Genomic DNA, 19,265 nt, shown 5'->3' with positions numbered 1-19,265 from the left:
TTTCACAGCAGTCGTCTGCCTTCACTTCGTCAGAGCAGGAAAAACCCAGCTGTTACTAATAACATAATATATGCTCTGTTCCATTTCAGGCCCATACCATGTGAAAATGTCTGCTATGAAAATGGTGATTTAAATTTTGTGTTGAGAAGTCAAAAGGTTTTGTTGCATATACACGCCAAACCCTCATAGATCCTGAATGTACTTATGTGTTCAGAGACACAGTATCGAGATTCAGTAAACATGAACAGGTGTCCGACCTTCTCAGCAGCTTTGGGATACTTGGAGTCTTGGAAATGTCTGGAATGACAATTGACCACTGTGTCTCCTGTTTCCCTTCCAGGACTGGCTGAGCAAGTTTGGCTACCTCCCTCCCCCTGACCCGGTGACTGGCCAGCTTCAGACCAAGGAGGCCCTGACCAAGGCCATCAAAGCCATGCAGAAGTTTGGTGGGCTGAAGGAGACTGGAGTCTTAGGTACGTGGCTGCACGGAGGGTCGTGTATGAAAGACTTTGGATTGATCCAGCACTATTTCAGTGTTTTTCGGTGTTTGTTGTGTGAGAGTAAGTACCTAGGGAAGAAAACACAATGCTATCCTACCAACAAAAACACAAAGTATGGTATTGGATGGAGCTGAATCAACACGACTATGACCCAACAATACCTGAACATTATTAAGGTAATACTAATTTCACTCCTTATGTATTGGACTGCATTAAATTGCACAGCTTTCGACACACCACGATTCACCTTTTGAACATAAATCATACTTGCTGTCACACTTCAAGGTAGAAAGCAGGATGCCGTGTGTGGTGTGTGAATGATTTTAAGAATGGACTGTGGTGGAAGTTTGTGAGCAAGTGTAATGTATGGCCCGAACAGTTTGTGTGTGTGTGTGTGTGTGTGTGTGTGTGTGTGTGTGTGTGTGTGTGTGTGTGTGTGTGTGTGTGTGTGTGTGAGTGTGTGTGTGCGCGCACGCGTGTGTGTGCGCGTGCGCGTGCGTGTGTGTGTGAGCAAGAGGGTATCTTACAGAGCATGTATGATTTATGGCCCGAATGGCTTCTCGTAACCTGCTGTACATTTGAATGCATATGAGGACATTTAATATGAGTTACATCTACTGAGGCAGCCATTTTCAAACAGATGTTGAACCAAGGTGGTGCATTGGGCATTTCCCTCTTTATACATTTAACACAAAATCAATTCATGTGTTACCTAATTTTGTTTTCGTAAACAAAAATTACCTCTCCTGTCCTTTAGACCAAGCCACACTAGGTCTCATGAAAACGCCCAGATGTTCTCTGCCCGATGTGTCAGAAGCCGAGGTGACAATGGGGCGCAGGAAACGAGGCTTGAACCCTCAGAACAAATGGAATAAGAGGCATCTTTCCTGGAGGTAAGGAAACTCAAGACACACTCAACGATCGAGATGTCACTTTGAGCCGAGATTATCCAACATGTGGAACAATGCTGAATGCTAAAGAATGCTTCACCGAGAAAAGACCACTGAGTGAGCTTTTATCTCCATCCTCCATGTGTGATTTTGTCTGTTGCCTGGCAACCACATACAGTAATATGCCCCAAGTTGCATCCGGTACAGTATGTTTGCCATGACAATCAAAGCAGCTATGTTCATTGTCATCTCAGACACGCAAGCCTGAAACCTATATGAATTATCCAAGTCATCGAACTAAACTGCCAATTTCTTCAGACTTGATGTTGTTTATATTTACTTTTCCTTTATTTTTCTTTACATTTGTATGTAAGGACAACTATATTGTTTTGAGTTTTGGGATTGTGTGAACTGCTCGTGTACATTTTCACTGGGCTTTAAATCAGATTGGAACATGTATCAACTTTTAATGCTCAGAGCACTCGTCCAAAACATATAAGATGCATTTTTGTTGTCACCCAGGGTGTATCAGCCTTGCGCACAACTTTTCAAAACCATTTAAAGCCAGCAACAGAAGTCTTCTGCTGCTTAAAGTAGTACCAGGCTGGAGGGAACAAAACAATTTAGGATACTGGAACCGAAAAAAAAAATGTCCCCTCGGGGATTAATAAAGTAACTACCTAACCTAACCTATATTTATTTTTTCTGTTAAATCCAATGCTAATTTTGTTTATATTTGTATTTCAGTACAATTCAGATAAAAATAAGCAAAATATTTCAGCTCCGTCCAGATGAGACCAACACTGGCATCCAAAAGAACCATCACATTGTCACTATTTTCTCCATCTGTGTATCTCTTGATAGATTAGAGAAGATTCTCTTTCTCTTTTTGGATTAATATTGACTGAAATAAATACTATTTTTCTAAATGGTTAGAATGAACATAAATACAATTTTTTTTGGAAATATTTAAAATCCTGGTGAAAACTCAGTAAACGTAGTGCATGTTTCTTGTATCGCTATGCTGTTCTTTTCTCTCTCTGCTCTCCCCTCATTCCAACCAGACAGATTTCCGCTGACCTCCGAGTCTGGTTCTGTCTGAGGTTTTCTTTCTGTTAAAAGACAGTTTTTCCTTTCAGCTGTAGTCATGTAGGAATTGTTGAATTGTTGGCCTTCTCTCTATCATGTTTTAAGGTTCTGTTGTGGGGGACTTCACTATGTTCAGGGCCCTGAGATGACTTGTGTTGTAATTTGGCCCAGCATAAATAAAACAGATTGTTCCACATACACAGTATTTCTATCTCCAGGTCTCTGCAGTCCTACTTAGAGACCAAAGTAATGTGTGTGATTCCTCAAGAGCAAAGGCTTCTTCACAAAGTCCTCCTGAAGTTTACACAGTGCATGATAAAATAACATGGGCATGTTAAAAGCAGCTGGACGATCTGTCAGGGATACAGATTAGGGTTAGACAGCAGAGGAGGAGGCAGTGATTCACACACACTATCAGGGGTGTTTCAACTGATCAGGGGGTGATGTGCCAGCCAGTTTGTGTAGTGTGTGTGTGTGTGTGTGTGTGTGTGTGTGTGTGTGTGTGTGTGTGTGTGTGTGTGTGTGTGAACCCATGCAGCAAAAAACAACAACCCACACATTAATGCAGAGGAATACTGAAAATACAAATACACCCACACTCTTTCCACTCCCACATCTGGCTGGATTTCTCTCTGTTTTCTCTCTCCATGCTGGTGAGAGGTCTTTGTAAAGTGTCTTTTGATAAAATCTCCCTGTTGCACTCTTCCCCTGTTCATCGGCATCGATCTCTCTCAGATTTCAGCCAGCAGAGTTTCTTCTGACGAGAGGAGTCCGTCTTTAGTTAACTTAACTTACTGGCCAATGACACTGGTTAACAAAGTTTTTGTCCACGTTTGTTATTTTTGCATACTAAATCCATGTTTTCAGAATCAGAAGTGCCTTTCCATGTTAACAGACTATTGCTTAACACCAAAGGGGGAGGTTCGTGAGGCCAAAAATAGGCAGAAACTGTAAGTTTCGTAACTTTTTATGAGTAATAATCACTGTCACTTAAAAGCCATGTTTGATAAAGGATCATGTAAGAAGTCATCCTTGAAAACAGTTTGGAAAACTGCAGACACTTAAAAAAATATATTTGGCAGGTGATTGGTCGAGCCATCTGTCTATCACTGTCCATCACAGGTTCACATCTGCCAATCAGATCATTTTTCCATATGATGTGGTAGGAGCATACTGAAGAGGAAACACAACAACAAGCCGCAGTCTGTGGATAGTTAGTTTGCACGTCACACCTAAACAACATGCGTAGCTGCCAGTCAATCTCACAAATCCAGCTGCCTCACAACATAATTGGTGCGACACAGCTAGCCAATCAAAACTATTGAATGTACTCCCAATTAAATTTGGTTCATGTCATGACATTTAACTCTCAAGGTAACATAGACTAACTTTGGTGAGCCCTTCAATTTTCATCAAGGACTAACATCAAGTCAGAATTAAATGTTTTCATTCTTTATGATTATTCATGAAAGAAGAGCAGCTAATTATTATAATTATAGTGTAATACAGCTAATACCTACTGAATATTTTAGTTAGATATGCTAATGACACATTTTTGGCACACATAAAAAAAGTACTGTGAACTTGGTCTGGGTCACCTCGTATGCATAGTAACCACAGCAAACATTAGATGCTGCTCTGTGAAACACAGTAGAACTGTACGGTCTTGTTTGTTTTAATTTAGTTTTATTTAATTCTCTCATTTAACACTTGAGCCATTTTTTCACAAGTATAAGTGGTTAAATCGCTTTTGTTCAAACAAGGTGCCGGGTGTTTACAGCTGACAGGTCAACACGTCATCTCTGTATAGTGGGGTGTTGCTTAGCTCAGGGGCTGCAGTGTGTACCTGACAGCTGGAACACTGCAGCAGACAGGCAGTCTGTGAAGATCTTTGCAAAGCCTTCAGAATATAATATGCTGAAATATTGTTTGTAAAGAAAGTGGGTTTAGTTTCCAAGCGTGTTCACAGCACTTCAGCTGGAGTAAAAATAATGCTGGTTTTATAGAAGTGGGGTGTTTTTTTTTGTTGTTTTTTTCTTTCATAGAAGATAAATGACCAATGACCATTTCCAGACAGAACCTACTACATGTCATAAAGATTTAAGGTGGGCTCAAAAGCAGTTGAGGTCAAGTGGCAACCCACCATGACATCACTCCCTGGTTTTTAGCCATTATGATGTTGTTTTTTTAGAGCCAGAAGTGACCATATTTGGACAAGAGGGTGGAGGTGAGGACACTGTACGCACCAGGTGTTACACTTTAGTGCACTTCAGCATTGGTTTCACTTTCAGAACCAGAGATGACGTTCATTTTTATATACAGTCTGAGGTAAACCTACCTATACAGGCCGAGGCAGCTTTGCCTCTTTGTAGCTGAAGAGTTGGCCACAGTAGCCTACATGCCTCATACCTGCTTTCTCCACATTTGTGATGATGCGATGTGATTCAGTAATGCAAGATTTAGGTGTTGAAAAGAAGTAGCTTTAATCTTTTTAAGCAGCTGTCCGAGGAACAGCTAGTTGAAATACAGAATTTCCTGCTCTTATCGTATTAGCTATCAGAACCTAATTATTAAATTAGATTAATTACAAAATGCATATATGTAAGTTTTTAAAGTGCTAATTAGCAGAATTCACGTGAACACAAAGATTGCAGTAATCTGTGAGGTGGAAAAACTTGGGTCAAACGAGTATTTATGCACCTGAGTAAAGTTGTGAGTTTTATTTCGGCCAGACTGACCAGCAGTTAAGTAGAGTGGGACACACAGGCCAGATGGGTCAAAGCAGCCTGCAGATGAATGTTGAAACGAGGAGGCTAATAGATCTCAGGTACGACAGCAGCGAAAGCAAAATGAAGCGAGATGCAGCGGGAAAGCAGAACATCGGGGCACTGGAGGATTGAAGAAACAGGTCGATAAGCAGGAACTTTCAGCTAATGGGAAGGCTGTGCGAGCAGATGGAACGAGGTTGCTGTGGTAGTTACAAGCAAAACAGAAAATTAAGTAGAGCTTGGACTGGAACAAGGAATGATGAGCATGATTATGTAATGTTGACCTGCAGACTGCAAACACTAATGTCCAAGGAAATATATATATAGAATGAAAGCATTAGAGTGATATGCTGGACTTAATGTGAGCAACTCATGACGCAACAGTTTGGCTGATATAGTCAAACTTATGGTTTAGAGTCACAGCTTATTTTATATAGGCTATCTGAATTTGTCTTTGTTGAAATATCCCAACACGGCATGTTTTATCAAAAATAAATGTCATTTCTACCAATCACCAACATCTATTTAACTTGGTTGCTTTATTCTTATAGGTTACAACGGGTGAGGGCATGCTGGGAAATGAAAGGGGAGTCTAAGAAAAATATATTTAATTTTACTTTTCAGCAGTTATGTCGAAAAGAGATTGAGTAAGAGCAGGAGAGACAAATTTATATTTTTTTGTAGTCAACACCCCCATAAAATTGCATATGTATATTGTAGTGTGTTGTAGGGACTAGTATTTCCCAGCATGCCTTGAGAGTGCGCTTTTGTTGAAGTACCCTGCTCTAAACCACCACATGGTTATGTGGCAAACAGTTTTGCATTACTGTCTCAGACCAATTTGACTGAGTGTCTAGAGTTGCACAGTTTGTTGTCGTGAAACAAAGCACTTTGCACCATGAGTGAAGTCATTTGACCATGAATCTAAACTCCATCTCTTGTTTATAGGATAGTTATCACTAAAAGTTAATGAATAAAATAATTGCTTCTCTTTGGAGCAGAGTCCGGGAAAAGCGTGCAGGATTCTGTTCAGTTATTTTCAGTACATGTTGAGCACAGAGTTGAGAGTAGGGCCCTATGCTAGCCCATCAGATGGGACACAATATGCTTAAGGCTGTCTGTGATTGTAATAACTTTGGTGACAAAGACATTATTTTTTTTACAGATCATGTAATTCACCTTGGCTTCCACATTCTAGTTTTCCCCTGAGCTACATTAATAGCAGATTACTACTGAGCGTTGGAATTGGACATAAATTGTTGAAAATCATCCTCACCTGATTGCCGGGGATCCAGGTCTGTCTCATCCAGCTGAGCAGACTAAGCTCCTCCAGCTCAGTGGTTTGCAGCAGCAAAAGCAACTGCTCAGACAGAAAGAGGGATGAGTTCAGGAGGATGAATCACTTGTCACCGGGGGCAGGATGGTTATGGCTTTTTGATAACAAATTACCTGGTGACTTTGTCCCTGTGGTATTGCCTTGTTGAAATAATCCCCTACATCACTGGAGGCTTTCAGTCAGCGATATAGAATTTCTTTCGGGGGTTCAGGATGGGGGCGGGAGGGTGGGGGGGCTCTCACATCAGGTCTCAGCTGACCTGAAAAAACAAAAAAAAACAGGTGGCAGCAATCCAGCATCCCACTGCACTGAAAGTACTCAGCCAACATCTGCTTCAGGGGACCAGCAGTGCACTGCTGTGAGGACCTGCTGTTTTATGACTGGAACATTTTGCCTTTTCTCATCACACACTCTTTCTCTCGGCTTCTCTCCATCTTACGGCTGCCAACCTACTGCTGCCTATCACACTCCTTACACTGCCGTCAGCTTGGCCCCACTCGGCTCTCTGAAATAAAACAGCCTCTCTTTTCACTCTAGCGAAGCCACCTTTCTACTCGCGGCTCTCAGGTTTGTATACGAGCGAAATGGAGCCAAGATTTACTGAAAGTTGTGACATACGGACTTCGTGTCTTTTGTCGATTTTTCTTTTTTGGTGTCAGCCCGCAGCTTCTGCCAAGAAACAGATGGTGAATTTATGCAGCTTTTATTACAAACGCCTGTGGATTATTTGTTGATTTCAGATGTATTCGCATGTTGAGGGGTTTCCATGTTATGTGGTTTATCAGTAAAGCAACACAGTGAAGTGTGTGATATTTGCTGCAAGCATTTTTTTTTTATCCAGGTATTTTTTTTAATGGCTCATTGCTTGCCTTTCTGTTGACTTGTGAGCTTCTTTCTTTATTATATATTCACTGTAGTATTATCAGTGCTCAACTGATATCTAAGATGAAAGATTATCACGTACGCATACAAACACTCCAATAGTCAGTGTACACGGTACAAATTTACTGTATTTTCATCGACAGTAAATGAATTGTGCTCGAACACCCTTTTAGTATGTCAGTTGAAAGTTACGTAAACACCCACTGAGACATGGTCTTAAACAACAAAAATATAAAGAAGCAATATATTACAATTGGACTGTTGTTTTTCCTCAGATTTTCTCAGATCAGAAAAACTAAAAGTGAATTGCATAATACAGTCTGTGATGGCAAAACTGATCTCCCTCCTCTTTATATATGGATGGCTTTGTTTCGTTAAAGACCTTGAAAGCACATGATTTCATAATCAAGTTTTCAATTCTTTAGATGAGATTTAAAACTATGACCACACATACACATTACAACTGTGGAAGCATCCTAACTCCCAACAGACATTTTATTTACACGGTAACTGGAATCTTTATTGCATTAAATTGCATTAATTTAGTTATTCTTGCTCATTTCCCATCATTATATCCATTATCTCAACAGCTGATAAATTATTCTTCCTGTGATAGTGAGTGAAAGAATATAGTGTGTGTTATTAAATAAAGGCCAGTGTGGCTGTTTGCTATTCTTCTTGCCCCTTCTTCATCTGTTGATTTAGCAGCATCAATTTTGTGTGGGAGTAAGAGTCGTTTGTTTTATGATGGACAGACATTCATGTCCCCAAATAATGCATTGCACTTAAAGCGTTGCCATCCTCTTATTAATTTAAAGGCAAACAGATCTGAGTTGTCTCCAAAACATGTGTTTATAGCTATTTAATAGCTTTCCTGTTCTCACAACTTGTTAAATTGAAGATTTCCAGAGGAAATTAAGAACTAATCATTTACAAATCCAATTTCTCAGGAGCATACACTGCTTTGAAATAAATAGTTTGTAAACAATTGTTGGCGTCGTATGCAACAAAAGGTTTTCAATGTCTACCAAAAGTATTTTTCGTATCGATCAACATTTATTAATTTGTTTGACCTTTAAACACAGAATAAAACTGAACATGATATTCGTCTCGTTTCCATGACAATGTCAACTTTGATTGTCTTCTTAAAGGAGCAGTGTGTTGGATTTAATGTAATCTGGGGTGAGGCTGCAAATTGCGACCAACGAAACATCCCTCTCATTTTTGACCATACTGGGCTACTTTGACACATGGAGGAGGACCTGCTTCCTGTGTATAAGGGTGATCAAAACGTTCAGAGACCGTTCCTGTTGCACACAAATAGAGCAAAGCACTGTGACTTGCATGAACCAGGATGAAGCTAGATTCTTTGTAAGTATTCCAAGTTACATCTCTTGATCAAAAATAGGAACCTGAGTTGAAAAAAACATTTCTGTGATGACTGGTCCGGGTGTGTTTGCGATTTCATTATGCACTTGAAGTGAGCAGAGAGCGCGCGTCAAAAGTTTGTGTCTGATTTTTGGGGAACAGAAAAAAGTAGCCTGGAGCCAAATCCGGTGAGTACAGTTGGTAGAGAGCGATGTTTGTTTTTGTAGGTGAGAAACTCAGGCCCGTTGTCATGTTGGAGAAACAAAGTGCCATCGTGTCACAGTTCAGGTCAGTTGACATTCTGCCCGTCTTTAAATACACACGTCACCTCAAACACCTCTACCGACTTATTCCGTCATTACTGTGGATTTTCTGAAACATTTGTTGCTGATTTACCGGGTTTGACACAACATTTGATGTCCGCTCTCTGCTCATGTTCATGGTGAAATTGCAGATACACCCGCAAGAGTGGTCACAGAAACCTTTGTAACTCAAGTACTGTTGTCTATCAAGCGCTTAAACTTAAAATACGTGCTGACGAAGATCATAGCTCCCTCCTCATGGTGATGACATTCCTTTGTGGATATGAAGGGTTCATTTTGTAGGTACAAAAAAAAACATTCTTCTTAGTTTCAGGTCAATATATAGTAATGAAAACAGAATTATGAACATTATATTTCTTTTCTTCCAACAGATCTCAAATCTACAATCTTAAATCCTACGCACTGAACCTTTTATTAAGACCAATAAAAATACTTGACTGAAATACAAAGGCTATACAATCATTCTACATGCTCCTTGGATATGATGATGATGACAGCAGGGATTACAAAGAAGGCTTTCAGTTTTTGACAGTCAAGAACATTGTTAATTGTCAAAACTGAATATGTTTGAATCGAAGCATGAATAACTGTACAATAATTAACAGCACTGTGGCATAAACTTGCATATTTCCTCTCTTCACTTGCTTACTCTCCCTCGTTCATCCTCTGTTTGCCGGTTATGCACCACAGCAAAAAGATCCACAGCCTGTCCAGGACTGCCTGCTCTGTAGTGTCAGGGAGTTCTTTGATGTAAGCAGTTCTTTATGTAGGTATTATATTTGATTGATGTGGAAACGTCTGACAGTACACTCTGTTCTCAGATATTTTATTTGTGAGTCAATGATGCACAGTCAGGGGCTGCGTCGCTGCTAAACAGCCCTTCAGCTCCTGAGCCGCTGATGACTCCCGCTTTGTGCAGCAGCCAAAATTCTCTCACATCTGCACTTTTTTGTTCTCCAAACTCTGCTGGCTCATGCGCTTATCACTCTCTAACTGCTCGTGAGTCACGGTCATAAAATTTCAAGAAAATAGACATTTACGCCGTCATCACAGCCATCCGCTTGATCAGCCCACAGTTTATTCTCTCAGTGCTGATCTGAGAAAAAAAATTAGGATGCGAGATGAACTTTTGACCATCATCAGCAGTCAGGTTTTCTGATATTTGTTTCCTTCTGTTGTTTTACTTGAATCTAAAACAGTTATTCATGTAAAATCATATTTTAACATTTTACATATTAGTCAGACACTCATGTGAAAGGTTTTATTACTTGAATATACAGCAGTGCACACAATGTTTGTCATCAAGGCCTCTCTGGTCACATGGTAACATTGAGCTCTGCACATCAGGAGGTGGCGAGTGATGATAATAACTCAGGTGTGCAGGTGGATGGGAGAATTGAAGTGGAGTTTCATGAGCAGCGGTAGTAAGTGTTAGCATAGCTTTCAAGTTGTGTTTTTTAGCATGCAACAAAAACATAAGAAGACCACTTAGCAGCTTATAATAATTGTTTGACATGTTGGGAGTTATGGCCATTCAGTTTTTCTAACAGAATAGGAAGAGAACGATCGATACCACTGTGGGTGATTATAAAGCCAGAGCCAGTTAGCCCAGTTTGGCATGAAGACTGGGAGGAGAAACACTGACCGTCATGAAACCGAGCCTTCCACTTTCTCTTACTATCTGGTTGTATCTTGAAGTGGGGTAAAAAATACAAATTGTGATTTTGCAGGGAACTATGTGCTGGGACCATTTTTTTGGCTGGACACACTGACATCTTGGAGAGTTGTCATTTTCTCCAGGTTGTCATTTTCTCCAGGTTGTCATACTATCCATGAAAACTTAGTCAGCAAGAAGGCGAATATGCATATTTCCCAAAATATCTTACGATTAATTGCCTGACTAGATGTGGCAGTGAGACAAATGTGTGAATATAGCAGCAGGCTTGACTTTATTGCCTGCATTAAACTCATTGGTTTCACTTTATTAGACAGTAAAAACAAGTGACTATGTAAAATTGAAATGCATTTACTGGTATGAGAAGTAATTACACTGTTTTCAAGACAGTTTGTAACAAATATACAAGTCTATTTGACCATGCCTCATGTCCACGCCTGGAAAAAATGAATGAATGTATGTTGTGCATCAAACTCTACCACCGCCACCATTGTAGCATCACTTTAAGCCACACCCACTGGTCGCTGATTAGTCCACCGTTCAGAGCAAACCTTAACTTGAACAGGGTTTCCAGACTATAATCACAGCAAAGACTGAAACTATAAACAATAGCCAGGTGTTAATTTATTAGAGCATTTTTCATCTGGACTTGCCTTGACTTGCCTTGGCAAAAAGTGTTGTCATATTTTAGTCATAATATAGTCAATCAATTTGGGGAATTACTGACAAAATGATCGAATCAAGTAAAATAAGAGGTTAAAGTTTGAATGAGGTAAATATACAGTATTTGTCCAGTTTACGTGAGGAATACAAAGAAATGTCCAAACTCTTGTGATAACTTTTTTTTTTTATTTCAGACATTGTATTGTTCCATTATACCATAAAAAGGAAAAATGTTTCATTCAAGGTGAAGCCTCAATAATAAATAACAACAAAAATAACAGAAGTGGTTGGCTAGAAATTATTATTGAAGGAAATATTTATCCATTATGTTTTGGTTTGATAACCAAAAATATATATAAACAGCATTGTTTTGTTTTAAATTATTTTTGTAAAGGACTAAAATAATTTCAGATTTTTTTTTCCTCAGAATCTATTTAGGAGAAAAAGCTGACAGGGACACATTAAAATCATAAAAAAAAAAAAAAAAAAAAAACAGTACTGCTCTGGACTTAATGAGAACAAGCTGTTAAATAAACATCAGATCTGGCAGCAGTTGGTCACCTGATTAAAATATAATCAATAAGGTTGTTAAAATCAAGGTGTAAGATTGACATACTGACAAGATCCATGTCGTGATCTGTAAAGACAATCAAATTTAAAGGCAGCACCGTGGGGATGTGACACCTGCTTCATTTTTCATGCACCTCCAGCCTCCTTAGGTAAACACAAGCTGTTCACAGAGACTCCTCGCTTCATCTGAGATGCAGGGGAAGAATTCTCTGACCTTGGTGGACCTACCCACAATTACATACACACACGCACGCACACACACATGCACACACACACACACACACACACACACACACGCGCGCGCGCGCGCGCACACGCGCACACATGCACTCACTCACAGGTCGATGCGCATACCATTCGGACGCACATACATGCTTACATGCTGACAAAACAATGCACGCTGCCTCTCCATCTTTCTCGCTCATAAACATTCCTCTGAACACAGACATACACAGTCGCCCACCCTCGTCTGTCTGAATTAGCACAAATAAGCAATTGAATTTGTCTGTGGACGTTAAGCCACTTGCAGTGACCTTGGCTGACAACTGGTTAGCAGCGAAGGTCAGATGCTCGGGCAATATGAATAAGTGCACTGTGTGGCCTCCTTCTGGCAAATAAATCAATGCACTGTTTCCAGTCAGTGCAGGAAATGTAAAAAGTGAGTAACCTTTGCTCTCCAAATATTACTACATTTTGGGGACTGCAGCAGCCTAATTAGTGCATTAACTTTTTTTTTTTTTTTTATGCAAGAATGAACCCAGATTATAATGCATAAAGTAATCACCAATTTTTACCAACAGGAATAAATAAATAAAAAGCATACCACTGCTGTTTCATAGAAAACTGAGCAATTATCCTGAACCATGGAGCACCAGCTATGTGTGAGACAAAGCAGGGAACAATTCTAATTATTTGACACTTTTATGTCACTTTTAATAGCATTCTTTTTTTTTTTTTTTTTTTTTTTTTTAGGGCATTTTTAATGGCCCTTCTTAATGCCCTACACGGATTCCAGTCTTACTGTACAACAAGTTTCCCCACAGAATCAGATAATCTGAGTAGATTTGAAAGCAACTAGCTGCATATCTTTACATTTCAACCCCATTTTCCAGCCACTTCCTTTTTCCTTTGAGCTAACATTGCCAACACCGTCCATGTGTTTTGTGACAACATGTTGATAGAGACATATTTGCTAATTAACACATTTATTAGCTGCACTAACGGACTCCCTCGCCTCACTGGATGTGTTAAAGCTGCTGTGATAGCAGCCAAACATCAGGCAGCTCAAATGTTCACCGCAGTGAGGAGCAAGAATAAATATGTGTGGATGTAGGCTGTACTGTGGATGTCGTGACCTTGACAGGATTTTATTGGAAAGATGAGATGTGAAAAGGGACAGTTTCTTTTTTTTTATAATGGGGAGTAAACCTGCTCATCTCTGTTACTGTTTTTTATATATTGATATAATGAATCATTCATAGGAGTCTTCCTCAGTCCTCATGTATTTGGTGCTTTACAGCAACATTTTTTACTATAAGAGGAAGAATCTGGCCGTGGTGTTTGAATTTGTTTCCGAATCATTGCTCATTTGTACATCCAGCATTTACAGAGTGAAATTATTATTTATTTGGAGACATGTTTAATCCACCTACTGAACCTAAGTACAATACTCCCTCACCCTTTAGCTCTGTTTTGCTCTCCACCAGCTGCTAAGAAAAATATCTGGCTACTAAATGCAACTTTACTCACAATTCATGATGTCAGTTATTATTTGGTGCTGGGTAGTATATGTCTAGCTGCTCGCTGTGGCCAAAAACAATACCATGAGAGTGGAGCGAGTGAACCAAACAGTGAAGTCGTAAGGAATAAAATGTGGTTATATTAAGTTAAAACTGTATTATTCCAGCAAATAAAAAACAAACAAAATGAAAGTGAAAACACTGAAGTAGATTAAAAAAAAGTAAGGAGTGATGAAAGAAACCAAACCTGAAACAGATAAAACCAGACAGAACTTACTTTTACGTGTGTCTTGAGGAGTGATTTAAAGGATTAAAGCGGTCTTGCTGGTGTGAGCTTGTCAGGCAGGTGTTCAGAAGTTTGACTTTGTCTGTAAAGGTCCAGTGACCCTGAGCCTCAAGCTGAGTTGCTGGAGCAGCTGCTTCTCCAACTCATGTGGGGATGAAAGAACTGAAATGTAACTTGTAACGAAAGTTATTGTGACTCGAGGGTTTCCAGGAAAATCAACTCTGACATCGTTTGCTGTTAAAAAAAATAAAATAAAACAGCAGGTCATCAGGATGACGGCTTTAAGATGGGTTATCAAACCTCTCATTAGTTTTTAACACAGTTCACAACCTTGTTGGACATGTTTCTTAAGATGATTTATTTTGACAGTGGAGCTTGGTGGGTTACAGAGCATTGTTATATGTTTAAGTGAGATTCAATGAACTTCACACCAGCACACTGTAATGTATTCTCAAATAGTTTATTTAAGTAAAAGTAGCAATAAGAAAATAAAATATTCCGCTTGAAGTCCTGCATTCATAATGTTCTCAAGTCCTGAATAATGTTTAAGCAGCATCTTGATGTTGTGGGGATGATTTTGATTACTTTCTATCAGAAATGCTGTGATCTAATGGCACAGAAAAGTATCTACTCTAACGTTTATGGAGCCCGGACAAATAAAATGTGCCATTGAAAACAAAACCTGAACGGAAAATGGAAAAGTTACTGGCACTGAGAAACAGAATACAGACATTCAAAAAAATTACATGTCAATAACATTTACATATTTTTTCATTGTTTGACCATGAAGTTGCAATTATATTATCTGATTCCATTTCTAATAAGTTACATTCATTCAGTCATAGCAAGCTGCTGACACAAGTTAAAGTATTTTGAATCAGCACATCCCTACGTTTTATACCACTGATGAGTTAATTCTATTACAATGTATAATATGTTGTAAGTTGGTCATATGTTTGTTATGTAAAATATAGATCTGCCAAGTGACAACAGTTTGACTGTCAAAATAAGTGTAGAGAATTAAAACGTCCAATATTTCCTTCTTAACTGTAGTAGTAGTAACCATCAAATAGAAATACTCAGGTAGTACAGTACTGGAGTAAATGTGCTGACATGACATTAGACCACTGCTCCATATCTAAAAAAAACAGTCTATAAAGTTTGGAAGTACAGGAACTGCAGAAGAATAGTAGCCTTTTGGCTAAATGTATTAATTATTGATGTAAATTAATGTGTGCTGTCATCCATGAAAAAATGAATAAAGTAAAAGTAGATTTGAATCCTCCTTTAGATGGTAAAATAGATAGCCTCATTTAACACTCACTTAGCTCAAATATTAGACTTTTCCTGAGCGAGTGTTCATCTTTAAAGGAAGTCAAAAGGCAATGTGATGTAATCAACAACGTCAATGTTGCACTTAAAATCAGATGGAGAGCGTCCCCTTTATTGGTAGAAAAAGAAATGGCTATTTTAAACTCTGGTTCTTTTTATACAGCACCACAAAGGGCACCAAAGTCACAATGAATAATCAGAATCCTAAATCATGAAAGATATGCTGTAAAAGGAGAATGTTTTGAAATTTGAAGATCAAGTGTAATGATTATTTGATCATGAAAGATTATTGATATTACTACTAGATGTTTGGCAGGTATAAAGGACATTGTTGTGAGTTTTGTTCATGAAAGGTAGAAAATTAAGCATGAAATCGACCTCGTAATAATCCCTACTCCCTCCTAATGATCTTCCACTCTTCTTTTATTCAACATGTGATCTGCCCTCCTCCCTCTCAGAGTGAGGACCTTCCCTAAGGATTCGGCCTTACTGGGCAGGGACACTGTTCGAGCCCTGATGTACTACGCCTTGAAGGTCTGGAGCGACATCGCGCCGCTCAACTTCCACGAGGTGGCCGGCAATGACGCAGACATTCAGATCGACTTCACTAAAGCCGACCACAACGACGGGTACCCCTTCGACGGCCCGGGGGGAACGGTGGCTCACGCATTTTTCCCCGGAGAGCGGTTCACAGCTGGAGACACACACTTTGATGACGACGAGGCCTGGACCTTCAGATCTCCAGGTGAGGAACATCGTCTCCAAGTTTCTGTGTTATACACGTTTGCCCGAATACACGCGATAGAAAGTGTGTGTCTGAATCAAAAGAAGGGTGAAAGACGGAGGGATGTGTGATATTCTCGGAAACATATCATCAAAACATTTGTGAGAGACTCCCAGAGAACTGACAGAAACTTTCGGTGCCTAGAAAACCTGGAGAAAATGAAACGGTGCTTGAAAAATGTTTTGAACTTCCACGCTCGTCAGAGCTTCTATAACTAGAACGCTGACGGAGCAAAGCCTTTTGTTCATGTTCCAGACTATATGATTAATATTTCATCCGTTAGAACTAATGATATAACATACAATGGTTTCAGCGAAGTGTTGATTGTTATCACATGCTTATTAGGAAGCATAAAAGACATCATTTCATCTCCTCGAACAGCCACAAACAAACAATCCACTCTCATACGACACTGATACACATGAAATCTGTGGTTTTAGAAATTACCAAAAGAAATTGAAGTTTACTGATGACTTTTATTGATCCTACTTAATGATGCCATAGGGTCGCTGCACAAATTAAATATTTTGAAATTGACAGATCAGGGAGAAGAAGCGCAGTTTTTCAGGTGATTAAAGTGTATTACCTGAGTGCCGATCACAACGTGAAGGGAATACGTCTCTACCAGAACTCAAAGCAGCACTAGTTTTTGATGTCAACTAGCAGCGGCGCCAATGAGAATCAGTAAAGGAGGGATTTAGACACAATGACACATTGATGAGATTTTCAGGGTTGTGGACACACTTTTGGGCCGAGGCATCAGTCAATCTTTTTAGTGAGGGACAACGGTGGAAGGGTTAAAAATTGTACTCAAGAACAATTTTCAAGTACTACATATCAGTAAAAAATACCATACATTTTTCTTCAGTACGTTTTTATCCATGCTACATAGTTACTCGTTAGTTGAAAGATAAAGATTGACACATAACTTGTAAAACACAAGTCATTCTTCAGATTGAAGTACAAAATGGTTCAAATTTAAATGTAATTTAGACTCAGTTTAAATAATAATGTTGTATTATAAATTCTGCATATGTACTTTTAACTGCTGATTTAGCAAGTGATTATTTTGGTCTTAGTTTCCTGAAGTCCATTTCTAAATGCAGGGATTTTACTTATAAATATGCTTTTTATTTTTATTTGGTTCTTCATGAAGAAGTTTGACATTTTGGGAAAAACACTGATTCACTTTCTTACCAAGAGTTATATGGTCAGAGCTATGTCAGCTGTTTGCCTCAGTTTCAGTCAATATGCTCAGCTAAATTAGGTGGCTGTTGCCTGTAATTTCAGACTTAGCAAACAGGCGTGAGAGTCTTTCGGAAAGACAGCTGATAAGCATATTTCTTTAAAAAAAAAAAAAAAAAGAAGTCAAACCTACCTTTAAATAAAGGATCTTATTACTCCACCACTGATGAGACACACTCAACATTTTTTTACGGATTCCATGTTTAGAAAAAAAAATTGTTCATGTGTGCAAATACCATGATGATCACTTGGATAAATTTCTTTCTGGTAAACTCTCTTCATGTGTATGATTAAAACCTGAAAGACAGGCCCCTCCAGGCTCAAAGGCTCTGCCCCTTGTAGATGATGCTGATCAGCTGGTGAGAATCAGACAGGACCGGTGTTCATTCACATTCTTTGCCTTCGCCCTGTTGAAGGTGGGGACCAGATGTTACTGCAGCTCAATTTGCTCCAATTAGACCCTCCAGCAGGCTGCAGCGATGTCATCGCAGGTGGGCACGGTGCTGCCGTAGTTTACAGCATCAACTGCATCTATTGGTGTTTGATTAATGAGAGCAGGGTGGTAAAGGAAGGAAGGGTCAGAAGTGTGTTCCTATCTTTATGTCCCTATTGGGGAGAATTAAAACAAATAAAATTATCTCTGCCAAGAATTATGTTTCCAGCTACAAACGATAGTGACAGTGATGGCAGACAGCTTTGGTGTTAAAAAAAAAAAACACAGCCTCTTACCGAGAACAAGCGTGAGAAGATGCTGACTGTGAATCATCTTAGCTTGTTGGATGTTCCGGCTTTCAAGGCTGCTTCTTTTTTACTGTCTGTCATGAAGGGTGAATTGTACATTGAATAAAACACATCAGACTTTTTTTCATTTATACATCAAACATCAAGTCCGTAAGGGGAATACAAAATATTTCTTATCCAGTCAACACCAATAAAAACAACCATGTTTGCTGCTGTCAATGATGTTATAATTAGTTTAGCACAGAATTTGAGTTTTTGTGATTTCAGATGGAGATGGTGTACTAAAGACAAAATTATTTGTACGCTATATAAACAGGATACTAATCCTTCAAGGTTTCGTCTGTCTCCTTGCAATCTCTCACACACTTGTACTTTGAGACTGTCTACTAAATGCTTTTAGCAATTTGGGACTCACAACAAGGCCGAGGTGCTCACTAGTTATGGAATTTCACATCATCCTTTTCTTTGTAATGCACTGGAAAGAATAATAGTTTCCCAAATAACTATGTAACTCTAAAACAACGTGGTATTTAAATGTTGCAGCCTGACATTTAGCTTTGTTCAAGGAAATAACTGACCTACTGCGTACACCAACGACGTGCTGCCTATAACTGTCGCAGTGTACTCTTACTTTGCCTTTTTCTGTTTCTTCAATCTGCCTTCCCTGGTAAAAAAAAAAACACCCAAAAAAAACAGCATTGGCATATTGTGATAACTTTGATAATGTAAACATGTTAGCAAACAGTTGGCCTATTCAAACATCCATAATATAAGTAGCAGCATTAGCATTCATACGAAGACACACTTCTGGCCACCTGGCAAAATTAAGTCCAATATTCAATCTTCTTTCTAGCTGTCTCCGCCAACTCCTGAGGGAAATGTCAGTCTCATTAACGGCTAAATGCGGCGCTATGTTCATCAGCCAGTCGCCCATTGTGTCTGTTTGCTGTTTGGTGCTGTGCAGATATATACAGAGATATGTAGTGTTAGACATGGCTGAGAAAGCCACAGTAAATAAAGCTGATGAAAGTGGTGAGAGTGAGGCCAAATTTGTAAAATTGTAAGCCAAAACAA

At 39.2% G+C, this 19,265-nt stretch overlaps 1 protein-coding gene across 1 annotated transcript in view; it reads left to right on the top strand.

Moving 5' to 3' along the window:
- Positions 1–19,265, top strand: part of mmp17a (matrix metallopeptidase 17a) — an 81,041-nt gene that overhangs the window by 41,176 nt on the left and 20,600 nt on the right. The window contains exons 2-4 of the mRNA XM_069163009.1: positions 341–473; positions 1,258–1,393; positions 15,880–16,166. Of these exons, the coding sequence (XP_069019110.1) occupies positions 341–473; positions 1,258–1,393; positions 15,880–16,166 (556 nt within the window). The remainder of the gene's footprint in view (positions 1–340; positions 474–1,257; positions 1,394–15,879; positions 16,167–19,265) is intronic.

Source organism: Embiotoca jacksoni, unplaced genomic scaffold, assembly GCF_022577435.1.
Source record: "Embiotoca jacksoni isolate LCO1_2020_lvr unplaced genomic scaffold, fEmbJac1.0.p SCAF_10, whole genome shotgun sequence".
NCBI lineage: Eukaryota > Metazoa > Chordata > Actinopteri > Embiotocidae > Embiotoca > Embiotoca jacksoni.
This window is presented reverse-complemented; position numbering and strand designations above follow the sequence as displayed.